General features: G+C 61.0%; 1 protein-coding gene across 1 annotated transcript; it reads left to right on the forward strand.

Moving 5' to 3' along the window:
• Positions 1 to 3,166: 3,166 nt before the first annotated feature.
• LOC139440579 (A-kinase anchor protein 17A-like) lies at positions 3,167 to 11,848 on the forward strand. The gene is made up of 5 exons (XM_071220375.1): positions 3,167 to 3,307; positions 4,838 to 5,615; positions 6,377 to 6,525; positions 8,737 to 8,977; positions 9,981 to 11,848. The coding sequence occupies exons 2-5, from the start codon at positions 4,854 to 4,856 to the stop codon at positions 10,914 to 10,916; spliced, it is 2,088 nt and encodes a 695-aa protein (XP_071076476.1). The 5' UTR covers positions 3,167 to 3,307; positions 4,838 to 4,853; the 3' UTR covers positions 10,917 to 11,848.
• Positions 11,849 to 18,023: the final 6,175 nt, after the last annotated feature.

Consider the following 18,023-nt stretch of genomic DNA (forward strand, 5'->3'; position numbering starts at 1 on the left):
CGTGGCAGGTGTGGTTACGTGAAGTTTGGGGATAAGTAAAGAGTTGCCTCATTTGGCCAAGGAAATAGACATACAAGTCCAGGAAGCTCAGAGAGTCCCAAAGAAGCTGGACCCAAGGAAGCACACAGCAAGGCACATAATCATTAAGTTACCCAAGATGAAAGAAAAGGAGAGAATCTTAAAAGCAGCCAGAGAAAAGAGGAAAGTTACCTACAGAGGAGTTCCCATCAGATTATCAGCTGATTTCTCAAAAGAAATGTTACAGGCAAGAAGGGGCTGGAAAGAAGTATTCCAAGTCACGAAAGGCAAGGACCTCCATCCAAGATGATTCCACCCAGCAAAGCTATCATTTAGAATGGGAGGGCAGATAAAGTGCTTCCCAGATAAGGTTGAGTTCAAGGAGTTCATCATCACCAAGCTCTTATTATAGGAAATGTTAAAGGGACTTATCTAAGAACAAGAAGGTGGTCAAAAATATGAACAGTAAAATGACAACAAACTCACAACTTTTAGCAACCGAACTTAAAAACACCAACACAAAAGCAAAAACGAACTAAGCTGACAACCACAACAGGAACAGCATCACAGAAATGGAGATCACACGGAGGGTTACCAGCGGGGAAGGGGAGGGGGAGCATGGAGGGAAAAGGCACTGGGAATAAGAAGCATCAATGGCAGGAACAAAATAGACAGGGGGACGTTAAGAATAGTATGGGAAGCGGAGAAGCCAAAGAACTTACATGCACGACCCATGGCCGTGAATTAAGGGAGGAGGGACTGCAGGAGGGAAGGGGGGTATTGGGCAGAGGGGAGCAGAAGGGGGAAAACTGGGACAACTGTAATAGCATGATCAATAAAATAGACTCAAGAAAAGATTTGCCTAATAACAGAATGAGTTGCAAAGAGCAGTTTTCTTACATAGGGTGACTGCGTGGGGAACCTCTGGGCCCAGGTCTTTGCTGACGGGAGCGGGTGGGTTTATCCGGTCTCCAGGCCTTGGCTTCAAGGCTGGTTCCAAGGTTGATTAGGGTGCGGGGTGCGCCCCCTGGTGGAAAGCAGTTGTTTTCAATGATGGCTTAGGAGGCAAGTGTATCTCAGGTAGGTGGAGGTGGAGAGACGGACGGAGGTGGGCGTTGGGCGGATGGGTGGAGGGGCAGGCGGATGAGTGGACAGACGGAGTGATGAATGGATATATTGGTGCACGGAGGGATGGGCTGGTGGCCAGGTAAATGGACAGACGCATGGAAGGATGGATGGATGGGCGGGTGATGGATAGACGGACCGATGGGTGGATGTACGGGTTACATTTAGGGTTCGTAATTGGCTTGAGGTACAAATTAGTGTTAGCGTGGGGCGTAGGCTTGAGTTTAGGTAAGTGCTGAGGTTAGTATTAGGGTTATGACCCTGTGTGGTTAGCATTAGGTTTCGCATGTGATTTGAGGTTAGGATTAAGGTTGAATTTAAAGGTCATTTTCTGTACAAGGCAGCTGGCTGCATCAAGGCAACCACCTTTTTTGTTTTTGTTTTTTGGTTTTTGTTTTTTTGCTTTGCTTTCTGCTGCTTCAAACCTCACGTTTCCGCTCTGACTCCGACACCTGGTTAGGCCAGGCCCACCCGGAGGAATCTGCTTCCCTTCAATCAACCGATTAGGGACTTGATCGCAACAGATTCTTTGACCTTTGCCATAAAATCTTTGCGGGGCTCTGCCGTCATGTTCCCAGTCCCTGTTCACACGCAGTGAATGTGATTTCCACACTCATATCACAGTAGGACCAAGGGTGATGGTGCCCATATCCAGGAGTTTCCTTTTGCTACTTCGAGGTGCCTCCAGAGGAGAAGTATCTTGCTCAAAACTTTAACAGGCGTTTCCTCCAATGTTTCACAAACTCGTTCATCTCCTTGGGCTGGCTGGTTCCCAAGGAGAACACGCCAAAGTTCCCATTTCTTCGTTTGCTTTGGAAAGTCTTTGGAGAGCGTGGCTCCCAAATTTAAGAGGTCTGCAGGGAAGCAAGGCGCCGTCGGTGGGCAAGGCAGCGGTGGGGAGAGCAGTTGAGCAGGGAACAGCGAACCTGTCTGTGTTCCCAGGACAAGAGGGGCGAGCACGGCGAAGATGCTGGCCCTGCGAGGGAGCCTGCCGGGGTTCTAAGGCTGGGCCCCCTTCCTGGGGAACCCGCGAGCCTCGCTTTCCTCCGCGTCAGGTGCACACCAAGGTCAAGGTCAAGATCGCGGGACTAGTGAGGCACGCAAGAGCACACACCCAGAAGTTCCCCAGGAGCCCCTTTCTGTTTGAAAGGCCACTTGGCCCGGGGTGCCCGTACCCACCCTGGGGCCCCCGGTGCTGACGGGTGGCCGCCCCGGGGTGAGCAACGGAGGGTCCCCGTCCCCCAAGCCTGTGTTTTCCGTCGGGGGGGGGGCGCGGGGGACATATTCGGGGCGTCAGAACCGCATTATGGGCTCATTTCTAATGCACTAGTGCGATCGTATAAGAATATGTTATCATATAAAAATACACTATCCAGACGCGTACAATGACACTGAGCATTACACATAAAATGTAGTCTATTTACTTTTAAATTTCATGTCGTGAAAAAGGAGCAGTAGAAACAATATGACAATATGAAACATTTAAAAGATTAAAATAGCCTATGTTTATATCATATTACACATTTGTATCACACAAGAACATCACGTCACCTGGAGGGAAGAGTCTAATTGAGACAATCAAGATACATATTCAATAAAATAATTAAGCAATAAATGCTTGATTAGATAATACTTTGAAGTTAAATTGCACAACGTGTAATTAATCAACCTGCATGATGAAATAAAGGAAGTAACCAGTCAACACACGACTGGATAATAAATAATTTGTAATTAAGGCGCACTGCGATGTTATACAGGCTTGGCATGATCATTTGGGGGCGAACGCCAGCCCCCATTCCCCCCGAGTTTGAAGCAGACGACCGCCCACTCGGGCCCGCAGGTGCCGCAGGAGGAGCAGGGCGGCCTCGCGCACGCGCAGTGCAGAGCCCAGGGCCGCTCCAGCTCAGCCGCGAGCTCCCGGAAGTCCCGCCTAAAGGGCGGGGCCAGGGCCAGGAGGAGAAGCCTGGGGCCGCCGCGCGTCCGCTTCCGCCGGCCCGAGCGCCGGAAACGGAAGTGCGTCACAAGAGCGGTCAGCCTCGGGGGCGCTTCCGGCGGACGGTGGCGGCTCCGGGCGACAGGCCGCTGCTGCCGGGGTCGTCGGCGGACCGCGGCGCGCTGGGACCAGGGCGGCGGCGGCTGGGGACGCAGGCGGAGCCCCGCGGCGGTGAGGACCGCCCGCAACCGCCTTCCGCTGCGAGGCGGCTGGGGTCGGGGGCCGGGATGTGCGAGGCGCCGGAAGGGGGCTTCGCGGCGGAGACTGACCGGGGGCGGGGGCCGGGGTCTGTGGGCGGTTGGGGTCCTCGAGCGGTCGGCAGTACTGGGTGACTGGGGGTTCGCGGGATTCTGGGGATCCCGGGGCTGCGGGTATTGTGGGGCGGTGGTCTTCGGAGGGGGGTTCAGGGATCTGCGGGCGGTCGGGGTCACTGTGGCCTGCGGGCCCGGGGGATCCTGGGCGCTGGGGGTATTATGGGGCGGGGGTCCCCGGGGTCCTGCAGTACTGGCGGCCCCGGGGTGCCGGTCTGGGGGGCAGGGGATACTGGGCTATCGGGGACCCTGAGTCCAGGAGACCGAGGTTCGTTGGTCCTTGAGGGTGAGGACATAACCGTGGGCCAGAGTAACCTGGGTTGGGTTTAGCGATGGCGCGGTGGGGGCCTGGGTCTGGGGGGTTGCCATGGATACCGAGGGTAGTGGGAAGTTCGCTGCTTGGGCGTTGGGGGAGGGGCTGTGCCTGAAGAGCCAGGACCACAGGGGGCTGGGGAAGCCGGGGTACCAAGGGTCCTAGGGGGTTGTCGGGGGTACCCAAATGACAGGGAGCCGTTGAGGGAGGCAGGCTGCTCCCGAGGCTGCTGCAGGGGGTGGAGGCGTTGGAGATGCGCCCTCCCCCCGCAGCGGGGACTGAGGGTGGCCTGGGGTAACGAAGGGCAGTCCATGGGATGGGGGCAGGGCCCTACCTGGGAAATAGGGTGCGGCTGCCTGTTCCCCAGAGTCTTGGGGGTGCCCAGACCCTCCTGCTTTGGGGCTCCACCCTCCGGCTGTGCCTCAGGGCTTGTGCCTCCGGAACTGTTCCAGCTGGGCTGGTGGGTGAGCAGAGGTGGTGGGCAGGTGGCTGGACAGGCCACCTGCATTGTCTGGGTGTCTGGTGTCAGCTCCTGGCTGGAGCCTGGCTCTCAGAGGACTTGTTGGACCAGTAGGAGAGACTTGCCCGGAGAAGGTGGGGGAGGAAGAGGCCACAGGTCACTCCCAGCCCCAAGCTGGCCAAAGGCTGTGTCCCTTTCAACTTTAACTAACTCGGGCAAAGAGAGGGATTGTTTTATCAGCACAGAACTTCCTGTTTCATCGAGGCCCACACGAGGCTGCCTCCTCCAAGACCCTCCCTTGTTCTTGGAGCTGAGCTGTGTGCCTTCCCCAGCCAGTTGCCTGCACCCTTCAGGGAGCTAGGCGGTCTCTAGTCTGCCTCCCCCTGCTGCGGCACGGAGGGTGGGGAGCTGGCCCAGGGTGCCTGGTGCAGGTCAGCCCTGACGGAGGCTCGGGTGCTGACCTGTCCTTAAAAGTTTTTGTCGATCCAGTTCTCTTTCCTTTCCATGTAATCTGATGACTTAAAGCAAACAGCCGTCTCGGGTGGTGAGGGCAGAGAGGCAGGCGGTCTCGCGTCTCCTGCCTGGGCCTCGGGAGCTGACCGTGGTGTGTGTTCCAGGCCCCCGGTCCCGGCGATGGCATCGGCTACCATCGTGCACGACACGTCGGAGGCGGTGGACCTGTGCCCTGTGTACGGGCTCTACCTGAAGCCCATCACCAAGATGACCATCAGCGTGGCCCTGCCGCAGCTGAAGCAGCCTGGGAAGTCCATCTCCAACTGGGAGGTGATGGAGCGGCTGAAGGGCATGGTGCACAGCCACCAGTTCTCCACGCTGCGCATCTCCAAGAGCACCATGGACTTCATCCGCTTCGAGGGCGAGGTGGAGAACAAGAGCCTGGTCAAGTCTTTCCTGGCCTGCCTGGATGGCAAGACCATCAAGCTCAGCGGCTTCTCCGACATCCTCAAGGTGCGCGCCGCCGAGTTCAAGGTCGACTTCCCCAGCCGGCACGACTGGGACTCCTTCTTCCGTGACGCCAAGGACATGAACGAGACGCTGCCCGGGGAGCGCCCCGACACCGTCCACCTGGAGGGGTTGCCCTGCAAGTGGTTCGCTCTCAAGGACTCGGGCTCCGAGAAGCCCAGCGAGGAGGTGCTGGTCAAGGTGTTCGAGAAGTTCGGGGCCATCCGCAATGTGGACATCCCCATGCTGGACCCCTACCGCGAGGAGATGACCGGCCGCAACTTCCACACCTTCAGCTTCGGGGGCCACCTGAACTTCGAGGCGTACGTGCAGTACTGTGAGTACGCCGGCTTCATCCAGGCCATGAGCGCCCTGCGCGGCATGAAGCTCATGTACAAGGGCGAGGACGGCAAGGCCGTGGCCTGCAACATCAAGGTGAGCCCCGGCCTCCACGTGGGACGCTGGCCGCGCTCCCGCTGTTGGGATGGGCAGGGGGAGGGGGCGCCACAGCTGACCTGTGGTCAGGAGCGTTGGGGGTGCAGACCCAGGCGAGCAGCCCCCGGGGGCGGCACAGGGTCTGCGTGTTTAGGTGAATGCGCTCGGCCGTGCCCTTGAACGTAGCTGAGGTGGGGTCGTCTGGGAGGACTTCTGAGCTATAGGAGCTCGGGCCAGTTGGTGGCTCTGAAATCCCCCCTTTATAGGGGGTGGGGTGTTTCCTTTATCGGTGTCACCTCTGTCCTGTGTTCCTACGAGGAGGTAAGGACACCAGCCTCACAGAGGACTCCAGCTTTTGTGGCTGGGAGGCAGCTCGCACCCCATCAGTGGAGACCCAGGCCCTGTGGCTTCTGGGTCCTGGGCGTGGTCTGGGGGGTGGCAGGGCCCCAGGGAGCAGGAAGGGAAAGTGGTCTTGGGAAAGGGACAGTTTTCTTTGCTCTGCTTAGTGTGAGAGCAGGTCAGCGTCTCAGGGTGAGTTCATCCTCCCTGGTTGAAGGAGGACCCTGCAGGGGCAGGGGGCTCAGTCTGGACGCAGATTCTGCTTGACTCAGGTTGGGGCCCTGGGTTAGGCGGCTCCCGAGTGCAAAGCGCCCCCAGCTCTGGCCGTCGGAGGGACCTGGTGGGTGCAGCGTGGGCGCCTGGCTGCGTGCTGGGGAGTGGCGCTGTGGGTCCTCTACCTGGCGCTGTGTTTCCTTGCAAAGGTGTCCTTCGACTCCACCAAACACCTGAGCGACGCCTCCATCAAGAAGCGGCAGTTGGAGAGGCAGAAGCTGCAGGAGCTGGAGCAGCAGCGGGAGGAGCAGAAGCGGCGGGAGAAGGAGGCCGAGGAGCGGCAGAGGGCCGAGGAGAGGTGGGCCACCCGCACACACCGTGCCCACCTGGGCAGCCGGTGCCCGCCGCTCACTCGTGTGTGTGCGTGTGTGTCCCCGTGTGCGCTGCGGGCGTCCTGTGTGCGTGTCTGCATCACGTGTGTGCCCAGGTGTGTGTCCATGTGCACGTCCATGTGTGCTTATGTGTGTCCATGTGTACTCGTGTGCACGGCTGCTGGGAACTGGGCTCGAAGTGTCTGTGCCTGGTCACGCCCCCAGGCTCAGTCCCAGCAGGGCCTGGACCTGGGTGGGCCCCTCAGAGCACGTCCCCATGTGGGCCCCCCACACCCCATGCGCCCCGGCTGCCGTGCGAGTCCATGTGGGTGCAGCTGTGTAGACAGGACAGGTGGGAGAGCTGATGGCGGCGCCTGAGCTTGGTGACACCCGCTGCGGCAGACAGGCCTTCAGGGTGCCGGCCTCTCCTTCCCGCTGCTGAGGCGTTGGGAGGCTGACTCAGTCCCGGTTTCCCCTGTATCTATGTGTTTCGTTTCTTAGGAAAGTGATGAAACTGGTGCCGTGTTCCCAGTTGGGAAACAAGGGGCCCTTGTGTGTACCCCATTCCTGCTGCTGTACGTGGGGGGTCCGGCGTGTCTGTGCATGTGTGCGTCTACTCGCTGTTTGCCACACTTGCGGCTCAGCCCCGAGGGTGTAGCCGCACCGGTTCCCGACCGTCCTTCTGTCCCTCTGTCTGCGGAGCTGGCGCCACGCTGGGCCACCGTGGGTCCCTCCCTTCCCTTCCCTTCTCACCTGGGTCCATGGGGTGGCCGCAAAGACGTGTCTGCGTGGAGCCGTTTCCGTCTTCCCCGCAGAGCCCCGGCCGTGGCTCCAAGCAAGCGTGGTCCTGGAGCCGCAGGCCGTGGAGGGGAAGTCGGGGGGACACGGGCGCAGGGCAGGGCCCAGGAAGCGCAGGCGCAGACCCGCCCCCAGCCTGTGTCTGCAGTGGGCTCGTGCCCGGTGTCACCAGTGCCCCGCAGGCTGTGCTTACGCTTGTGCTTGTGCTGCTCGTCACCCAGGCTGCCTGGCGTTGCGGAACACGACGCCGGGGGCCACTCAGCAAGGCACTTCCTCGAGCTTTACGGGAGGACAGTGTGGGTCGGGCAGTGGGATGCGTCTGGCCCTGCTGGAGGACAGGTGTAGGCCGTCTGGGCGCAGGGCGCTGAGGACAGAGGGTTCCGGGAGTGCGGGGGGCGGGTGCTTGGCCCTGTGGCGGTGGGAGGGGCCTTGTGCGGAGCTGGTGGGCGTGGGGCTCGGGCGTGCGGGATGGCCCGCGCCCTGTCTGCGTCCAAGTCCGCTGTGTGTGCTGTGTCGCAGGTGAGCCTGTCTGTGGGCGGTTCAGATTTCACAAGTGGGGCGCAGCTGCAGCCACCATTCTCTGGGGCAGGACAGCGTGGCCTTTAGTCCAGTGTGTTCACAGCGACGGCCACCTGAGGCTCCAGGAGGCCTCCGGGACCCACTGCTGCTGAGGCCGGTGGGGCCCTGGGCCCCGAGTGTGGCGGGAAGTCTGGGGCGTGGCCCTTGGCGCTCTGCCCAGCTGCTTCCTGGTGTGCAGCGCGGTTTGGGCCCCAGCGTCCGCACCTCGCACTCTGCTCTCTTTGGGGCGTCGCTCTGGTCTCAGCTGTGTCTGGTCTTCCTAGAGCACCTCTGCCTTCGCCACCGCGTCTCTCGGTGGTTTGAGCGATGTCACAGCCCAGGCGCGGAGGGGCGTGAGTGCCGCGTAAGCGTGCCCGCGGGTGCTGCAGGCTTTCCTGCCGGCCCCGGTCGTGGCTGGTGGCATCGGGATGCTCATGTGCGGGGCCCTCCCAAGCCGTGAGGGGACAGCCATTCTGGGCTTTCTGTCGCTGCGCATTTGCCTCTTCGGGACTTTGGCACAGGAGGGGTCAGACACGCGGCCCTCTGCGCTGCACCTTTCCCCTGGCGGAGCGCTCCCGGGTGTTCCTTGTGCTTGTGCGCGCTCAGGTTTCCTTCCTCTCCTCGGCCCCATGGGTGGTGACGCAGAGCCCCAGGTTGGGGACTGGCCCCGTGGGGAGCCCCTCTGGCAGCTGGCTGGTGTTTTGGAAGCGGCTGGGGCTGAGAAGTTGAAGGGGTCGGTCGTGGGAACACCTTCCTAGCACCCGCTTTCCCACACGCTCGGTTGGTGCCGAGTGTTCCCCTGCCGCCCCACATCCGCCTAACGGCCTCGTGTGTTTGCACAGGAAGCAGAAGGAACTGGAAGAAATGGAGAGGGAGCGAAAGAGGGAGGAGAAGCTGCGCAAGAGGGAGCAGAAGCAGAGGGACCGCGAGTTCCGCCGCAACCAGAAGAAGCTGGAGAAGCTGCAGGCGGAGGAGCAGAAGAAGCTGCAGGAGAAGATCAAGCTGGAGGAGCGGAAGCTGCTGCTGGCCCAGCGCAACCTGCAGTCCATCCGGCTGATCGCAGAGCTGCTGAGCCGTGCCAAGGTACCCCGGCCGGCCGTCCTCCTGCGGGCACACAGGGGCCACGCCATGGCCCCGGGCCTCGGCTCGCTGCAGCCAGAGCCGGAAGGAGTGGGCTTCCCACGGAGGGCGACCCGACATTCGGAGTGTGTTGGGTTCCTGCGCCGTCCCGGATGTCAGGCTTAGGGAGCAGGGAGAGCTGCGAGTGAGTGTCATCTCCCTGGTGGTGGCTGGGTGGCATCGGGGTGTCCAGGGCCCAGCGGCAGAGCTCGCACAGGGTCACCTGGCTCCCGCGGCCCTCCTCCTACTGGGACATGCTGGCCAGGCCGGGTCAGGTCACCAGGCGAGGAGCCCAGGGCACGAGGATGAGGGCTGAGCCTCGTCCTCGGGGAAAGCAGGGTGCGCCGCGGAGCCGGCCGGCTGCGTGCCTGCCCCACAGCCATGGTGACGGGTCTTGTCCGTGCCGAGTGGACGGTCCCTCGGGCCCGAGAGCCTGCTCATGCCTCCTGGAGGCTTCGCTGGTGACTCCCGTGAGCTGGGCCCGGGCCGCGGACGGACCTGCACTCAGGCGGCCGCGCGCTCGTGCGGAGCGGCACGGGGCGACCCGTAACCTGTTGTCTGCTTGCAGCGGTGATAAGGCCCCGGCAAGGACAGTGGCAGGCGCGCTGAGACATGTGGCCGCTCAGCTCGTATCTCATGGTGAATATTGAAGACACTGACCCAGGCCAGGCCCAGCACGTCCCTGGGCCTGCGTGCCCGTCGGCACCTCAGCTCCCTGCTGCGGTGGCCACGCAGGGGCCAGGGCTGCCCCGCAATGCCCGCCCGCCCGCCCGCCCTGGGGCTGTGCCAAGTGGCTTTGCCGCGGGGTGTGTGCCTCCCTCGGACGGACGCATGACCGCCGGGCGTGGCCGGGATGGGCGCCGTGCCGCCGTCCAGAACCCCAGACCACGGGGCGTCTGGAGAGCCCCGAGCTGCCCGAGCGTGCGGCGGGTCCGAGCCACGCTCAGGCCGTGCCTCTCTCCCGCAGGCCGTGAAGGTGCAGCAGCAGGAGCAGAAGGAGCAGGCCCTGCGGCTGCAGCAGCTGGAGGAGCGGCGGCGGCTGCAGGAGGCAGAGCTGCGACGCGTGGAGGAGGAGAAGGAGCGCGCGCTGGGGCTGCAGAGGAAGGAGAGGCAGCTGCGCCAGCGCCTGCTGAGCATCCTGCTGAGCAAGAAGGCGGATGGCCCTCAGGCGCAGGACGACCTGGGCGTCGCGCACGCAGACTTGCTGCGGCCCGTGTTGGACATCTTGCAGACGGTGTCGGCCGGCTGCCTGCGTGCCGCCTCCCCGCATCTCCTCGGGGCCCCGCCGGCCCCCAGCGCCCCCGAGGAGACCCCACCGCGGCTGGACCCAGAGTGCGCTCCCAGAAGCGTGAATGGGAACGCGGCCGAGGACGCTCAGTGCAGGGACCAGCAGCCCTCCCGCCCGGTCGCCCCCGATGACGCCTCCCCGGAGAAGCGGTGCCCAGCGGTCCTCTCCTGCATCCCCGACAACAACCAGCACCCCAAGGGCGTGCCCCCTGCCTGCGAGCAGAGTGCCCCACGGAAGGACACCCATTCGGAGCAAGACAAGTGCAACCGGGAGCCCAGCAAGAGCCGGGGCCGGACCGGCGGGGACCAGGGCAGCGAGGACAGGCACAAGCGGGAGCGGAGCCGGCCTGGGCGGGCGGGCAGCCCGGAGGACAGGAGGCACCGGAAGGAGCGGCGCTCCCACAAGAAGCGCTCACACCAGCGCGACAGCCCCCAGCGCAGTGTGAGCCCTGCCCACGCTCGGTCCCGGAGGTCCCACAGCAGAGAGCGCTCAGGCCACCGGGAGAAGAGCCGGGACCGCCGCAGCGGCTCTGGGAGGAAGCACAGCCGCCACCGCCATGGCCAGAGGTCTCGCTCCGGGTCCCCCGGCCGGCACCGCAGCACCTGGGACAGGTAGTGCAGGGCGTGTCCCGCCGCTGTCCAGGAAGCCTGGGGCCCGTGCGGAGTCCTGGCTCCTCTTCCAGCTGCCTCAGGAGCACACGTGCCAGGAGCCTCCACTGGAAGGCGGCAGTGTGTCACGGGGCCTCTCATTGGTGGCCGGCGGCCCCGGGTCCCGTCGTGCAGCAGTCCGTCACTAGCCCTTAGTTTCCTGTAAGACTTTCGACCCGTAGCTTTAACGTGGCCAGTCCTGGATCAGCAGGAACGCCCAGAACGCCCGTGCAGGGGGCCGCCGGGCCGCCACGCAAGCAGGGTGGCACAGAGCCTCCATTGCGCTCGGCAACAGCCAGCGTCACCCACGTCACGGCAGGCACGTGGCCGGCTCTGGGGACACGTGGCCAGCGTGGGGACTCCACGGTCCCGTGGGGCAGGACGGGGAAGCCTTGCCCGGCTGGGGTTCCCCCCCCCTTTTTTTTTTCTTTTTGTGACTTTAACGGACTGGGAAGCACCGTGGCCGGGACACCCGAAGAACCAAGTGACCTTGACAGGAAGTCGTGGCTGGGGAAGGGGAGTGTCGCAGGGCGGAAGCTCTGGCGGGTCTTTCCAGCTGGTGGGCACAGGGCGTGGGCCGCGGTGGTCGGTGGGCCCTCCCCTTCAGAGACACTCGCGTTTTCCACGTTCGGTAGCTGGACATTGGTGAACAGCTTTGGTTCCTAGTCAAGGTTAGCGTGTGTGGGTGTGTGGTTTTTTTAAAAAGCTGTTTTGCTAAATTATTTTTATTCCAAACGTTTCCAACCGATTTCAGGCTGCAAACTTGTTCGATTTTGTAATGATTTGCTTCTCCATGTGAAGCGCAGAAGTACTTACACATAGCAGTCACATTTGCGTTAGGAAAGATGGTGTTTATTCCAGTTGGCATTTTTATGGTGAAATAAAATCTTTTCCAATGAAGCAGTGTTTTGCGTGTGCCGGTGGTCTGTTCTCGCCCTCTGGACTCGGTTGCCGAGCTGAGCCTCGCTCAGTGGATTGGGAACGGACAGGAAGCCGCCAGCAGGCAGCGATGCTTGTGGTGGGCCTGTTATAAGCCCCCGCAGGGGGAGCCTGGGTCCTCAGACCTGTCCCAGGACACTCGACGAAGCCACTACGTGGGTTAGTAAGGCCTACGGCACCGCCTGTGCAAAGCGAACCACAGCGAAGTGCTTCCTTCTCTCACGGGAGAGCAGAGGCAGCGGGTGGCGAGGGCCCCCGCTCGGTCCCACAGAGCGAGATAATTCACCTTCGTGGAAACACACACCCCACTGTGCAGTCGCCGGGTCGCGGGTGTCGTCCACCCCAGCTGCCGTACCCCTCACAGCTGTGGTGGGCACGGCGGTCGCTCGCCTTCCTCCCCCGGGGCCCGGCTTTGCCTTCGGCACCAGCCGCGGCATGTGCGCAAGGGGAGCTGGGCTGCCCGGCCATCGGCGATGCCCCTCAGGAACCTGGTGCAAGCGCGGCAGGGTCCCTGCGGCTCCGCACTATACTCGGAGCGTGTGCTCGGGCCGCGTGTCGCTCTGGACACCCACAATACGGTGCTGGGTGAGGGGGCCCCTGCACCCCGGGGAAGGTGAAGGCGCAAATCCAGGATCTCGGAGAAGGCCGAGTGGCCGAGAGGTGGGGACGTTAGGGGTTCTGTGAGGTCACGGGGTCTCTGTAGGGTTGGGGGAGGTGTGTGGGGTGAGAGACCCCTGGAACTGACTGGCCCAGTGACCCACGTGGAGGTCCCTACGGCAGGCATGGACAGAGCGTGTTCACGGGTCAGCGGCAAGTGGCTGGGGAAGTGTTCGCAGGGAGAACGGCACCCAAAGCGCAGCCAGAGGCATAGACCAGGTCCCACAGCTGCGACGTCACCAAGCCAGAATGCCGAGCTGGGTGGAAGTGATACCATCCACCGTGGAGGGGGCGTGCAGGGTGGGGAGGGAGCTGTGGTAAAGGTGTGCACCCGGACGTGCTGGCCTGGGGGGCGGAGGGCACGGGGGGGAGACAAAATCGGCAGCACCTGGGTGCGTCGGGTGCGAGGGGCGTGCTTCCCGGACATCCCAAACTCACAGAGAGGCTGGCGCTGTGGAAGAGACTGGGGAATCTGCGTTTCGAACACGCTTTGCAGTGATGCCCCCTCCAGAGCCACGGAAGGTGGAGTGGGAGCCGGCCACTCAGGGCCGGTCCACCCCTGCTGACCTGCCTGCTGGGTCTGTGCCTTCCTCAAACGGGCAGATGACGTCTCCACCCATAAAAGTGGACACATGTCTTTTTTTCCCTCCTCGCGAGCCTACTCATTCTTGCCTTTTGTGTTTGGACGCCGTTATTAGGCGCCTACAGTTAACGGTCATCATGTCTTGCTGGAGAGCTGACTCCGCACTCGTTGGCGACGTCCTGCTTGACCCTGGGTCATTCTAGTCCTGCAGTCTCTCCCATGGTCCGTGGGGAGTCAGGGCGGGTGGTAGAAGCAGGTGCCCTGTGTGGCGTACCGTCTGGTCTCCGTAACGCACGCACAGGCCGCCTCAAAGCGACTCAGGCCCCCGAGGGGGGAGGCGAGAGGCATGCGTGTTCTTTGTCTTCAGGTCCTGTGCTGGACAGGGACGAAGGACAGTGTGCCTGGGTGTGACTCGGCAGCTCCTTTAGAGGCACTGAAGGAGCCCAAGGGAGCACAGCAGTGGCAGCCAGAGTGCCTGGGTGGAGCCCTTCCCTGACGAGACGCCCCTGTTGTGCCAGGGGGAGCCGGGAAGGCGGTGATGTGCGTGGGGGCCCAGCGAGGAGCCCACGCTCTCTGCCAGCAGTCCTCGTCATCGGGGCTCAACTTCTCAGGTGCGAGACACTGGCACCTTTCTGAGTTCGGGTGGCGTTGTCCATGTGATTAGGAGTCTCGTTGGTTTTCTACAAGTTCTCGTTTTCCCCAGTGGTCCTGTGCGGCGAACCACGGCTGAGAAGTGGGTGTGCACACGAATCGAATGCACATGTGTGATACTGATGAGAGTTTGCACACGCGTGCTGGTGTTTCTCTTAGCTCTGAGGTGGCAGTGGTGTGCAAGGGGACTGTGAGCAACAGTTGCGTCTGTGGGGGACAGCGACACTTTCCACCCGAGAAGCATGGGCCCCCCCAGACTTCGGGGCTGGGGGTGAGAGACTAACGCCTCTCTTCTGTCTTCTCTCTTCTCACCCCTCTCTTCTTCTCTCGTTTATAGCTTTTCATCCCAAGCCTCTCCCTAGGTGACGATGATCTCATTCTGAGCAATCAAGAAAGAAAAGACAATTCGCCGCAGCTTTGGCCGTCACTGTTCAACAGGCAAACAGACTTCTTTGGAGACCAGAGGGGGACAGTGGGAGGGTGGCCCAGGCCCTTCTGGCCAGAGGTGCCGTTCTGAATGTGTCTTGCACGGTTACGGGCAAATGTGGAGGGGGACCTCGGTCCTTCAGTTCGCCCAGCAAAGAACCAAAAGCCAAGAACTGTGGCGTCGGACATTGACTTCGGAAGTCATGGAGGGCAAAGAAGCAAGCCAGCGGGGCTGCATGCACCCAGGACGCAAGTGTCAGAGGCAGACAAAGGGACCTCGGGGCTCAGGAGAGAGAGAGGCAGGGATAAGGCACCCCAGGGGAAGGAGGGGGAACCAGCACGGCGGGCTCCAGAGACGACGCGGCTGAGCAAAGAAGGGCGTGCAGAAAGGTGCGGGGGTGTGAGAGAGAGTAGGGGCCCCTGGGTCCTTAGGACAAGGGTTTCTATCTGTTTTCCCAAGGTGGGGATTTCAGGGGCGGTCTCAAGGGGGGATCCCAATAGGATACTGGTCAGCTCTCCAGGTGTGGCCTTCCAGGGGCGTGGTGCCTCCTGATTGGCCGGCACTGGGACAGGAGGTGGGGGGGGGGGTCAATCGTCAAGGCGTCTTGTCCTGACGTCAGCTGTGGCCTGGCCCTCGACTTTCTGGGCCTCGAGCTGAAACACAGACGAGGCCTAGAGGTGACCCTAGTTTGACGGACACTCGGTCTCCATGGTCCGCAGACCCAGGCTTTGCTGCTCAGAGTAGTGGATGTAGGTGAGCACCTCACTGTCCGGAGGGCCGCATGCTTGAGGGAGGGGCCGTGCAAGGGCGTATGTGTGTGTGTGTGTGGGGGTCCTCCTTCCTCCCGTCCGGGGGTCTAAACCCGTGACCAGCGGCCTGCTAGGGGTGCACAGCTCGCCCTGGGGGTGAGGGCCCAGCCTATAACTCCTGTTCTGCCGGTTGTGCCCGAGGGACTTGCTGTCCCAGTGACCTCCTGTACTTTGCTGACCGTCCCTGCTCCGGTCAGGCATGGCTGACTGCGTAGTACCCTCCCGCTGGTCCGCAGACGCCAGGGAAGCTGGGGTGTCATTGCCGGCCTCCCACGCGGGCCCCTTAGTTCCCTGTGGGTGTGGGGGCCCCAGGAAACAGGCAGGCGGGTTAACACACGGAGCCCATACGGTTTTTCTTTACAAACAGCCTTACTGGGGAGGCTACAGTTCCGGGACAGCTGGGCGTATATTGTAGAAATCTCTCCATTTTCCCCCTTCAATGTAGCGCGCATCTGAAACTGGTCTTCAAAAAGCACGGGCTGGACAAGCAGCCTCATGAAGGTAAGATCCACATGCCCAAATAGCCACCCATGTAAACTGGACGGTTCAGCACGCTTTTTTCTGGTATACTCGGTACTGTAACTACCAGCCCGGTCTAATCTGAGGACATTGGTGCCGCCCCAGAAACGCTCATCGGCCAGGTGTGCGTTTGGAGAACCCTCGTCTGCATCCGTGCGTGTCTGCTTTGCATGCGGCCACTGCTCTCGTCTTTCACAATGGCATCTTGTCCCTGGTGCAAGACTCTGCTGGTGCCCTGACTGGTGGGTGCGGCTCAGTTGGCTGGGCATCGTCCCACAAAGCAAAAGGTTGAGGGTTCGGTTCCTGGCCTGGGCAACTGCCTGAGATTCCTCTCCCTCCCTCCCCCACCCTCTGAAAGTCAATGCAGCCTCGACAAGGAGGAGCCTGTGGGGCCTCAGGGCTCCAGTCTCCAGGGAGTGCGTCCCAGGCCTTGCCAGCGCTGCATCCAACTCATCGCCTTAAGGGAAGATTCCTGCAGAGAGCCTGGAGCTCGGGGGATTGGCCGGCTCAGCAAAGGCTGCTGACAATTTAATCAAGCAAATGCCATCTGTGGCCAGTAGCCCTGTCCTCCCCCCGCTCCCGTAAGATGGTGTGAAAGTTCTCCAATACTCTTAACTTCAGCTCCTGCCCACGCTCCCCTGCAAGCTCATCTGCCACCCCCCCTCCCCCCCGGCCCCACCGATGTCTCACAGGACTTGTCACCCACCCAACCACACAGGAGACATGAACTCACACCTCTTTGGACTTGCCCTCCAACCCCAAATGAGTGAGCTGCTCCGTCCCCAGACGCAGGGCAGACACATAGGTAGGGTCGTGAGCTGCTGGTGGGCTCCCGGGTGGGGAAAGTCAGCCGCCCCCTCTGAGCTTTGCATGCGTGAAACCCAGTGTCAGAAACGGGGGGGAGGCAGACGGCCCCTCCCGAGCGGGACTGGTTCAGCCCAGAGCCAGGAAAAGGCAGAAGAAGGCAACATAAGAACACGCTCATGGAAATCGAATCGAATGTGTGAGTCACCACGGGAGACGTAGTAGGTGCATTCCACATCGTTCGTACCCACCCGCCCCGAATGCACGCCCTCCTCCTCCTGACTCAGAATTGGGAAGGAGAGGCCATGGTTTAATCACACACACACAGTTGACTTATTCAAGACAGTGGCAAACGATCGGTTTCTTCGTCCAGAAGGACGTACGAGAATCAGCCGTGTTCATACCCGTCAGCGGTGACCCCTTAAAGCAGCAGTGTCAAACTCACAGTCACCGGGGAACCACATCAGCCTCGGGGTTGCCTTCCGAGGGCCGAAATAATTTTAGGACTGTGTACATGTGACTCCCCTGTAAGGAGTTGAAATGGCATCCGGCCCCTGGAAGGCAGCTGCGAGGCTGATGTGGCCCCCAGTGACCGTGAGTTTGACGCCCCTGATTTAGAACAATGTCATAATGGAGACACTGGTGTCCAGGGAAGCTCACGGGTGTTTAGGGATAAAGCCACAACCGGCACCGCCTTCGGAGGAACAGGACGTGTCCCTGGACCGCATCCAGGACCGCCGAATGGCCGGAGGTGATGGTGGGAGGCGTCCAGCCATGGGGCACAGAGAGACACTGCGTGGGCACTCACGGTCACTACAGGCCGCTTCCAGGGAGAGGTGGAGAGAACCACACGGACTGGTTCGGTCCAGGTGAAGCAGACTAGGGAGCCAGCTGTGTGTGCGGTGCTGGTCAGGGGGCCAGGGGCTCTGTGGGGACTTACGGGGATGCTGTCCAGAGCAGGGTGAAGTGGGCATGGCCCAGGCCCCCCAGATGGACAGGTGGAGTGGACCATGGAGCCATAGGCAGGTGTGGGCTAATGCGGGGCCTTGGGAACGACGCTGGGATATTATTCACCTCACAGCACACAAGGCCGACAGCCTACGCATCATGGGGACAAGCGATGTCCCCTGCACATGAACTTAAATTAAACTAAACTAACTAAATTCCATTAAAGTCAGGAAATAAATAAATTTAAAAAACAGTGGCACCATTTTTTAAATAAATACATTTTCAAAATAATTCATAAATACATTTAAAATAATGAACTTAATGAAAATCCAAAGAATTAAATGGATTAAATAAACTTTAAATAAGTTAAATACGTTAAAAGAAAACTAAATGATACCCTAACAATGATGAATTAGAAATACTTAAGTGGGCTTCCGGCCAAGAGGGAGGCGTCGGCAGACACACTTGCCTCCTTGCACAACCAAAAGAACAACAATTTAAAAACAAAAAACAACCAGAACTGACAGAAAATCGAACTGTATGGGAGTCCGAAAACCAAGGAGCTAAAAAGAAGCCTTCATACAGACCTGCCAATGGCGGGAGGGGCGGAGACGGGCAGCCGGGCGGAGAGGACTTGCAGTGAGGCAGCCGGTGGTGGAGTGGACGGTCCCAAATCCGCATGCAAATAAACCGGGAGGGACAACTGGGGAGCGAGACAGACCCACACGCCAGGGCTCC

Source organism: Desmodus rotundus, chromosome Y, assembly GCF_022682495.2.
Source record: "Desmodus rotundus isolate HL8 chromosome Y, HLdesRot8A.1, whole genome shotgun sequence".
Lineage (NCBI taxonomy): Eukaryota > Metazoa > Chordata > Mammalia > Chiroptera > Phyllostomidae > Desmodus > Desmodus rotundus.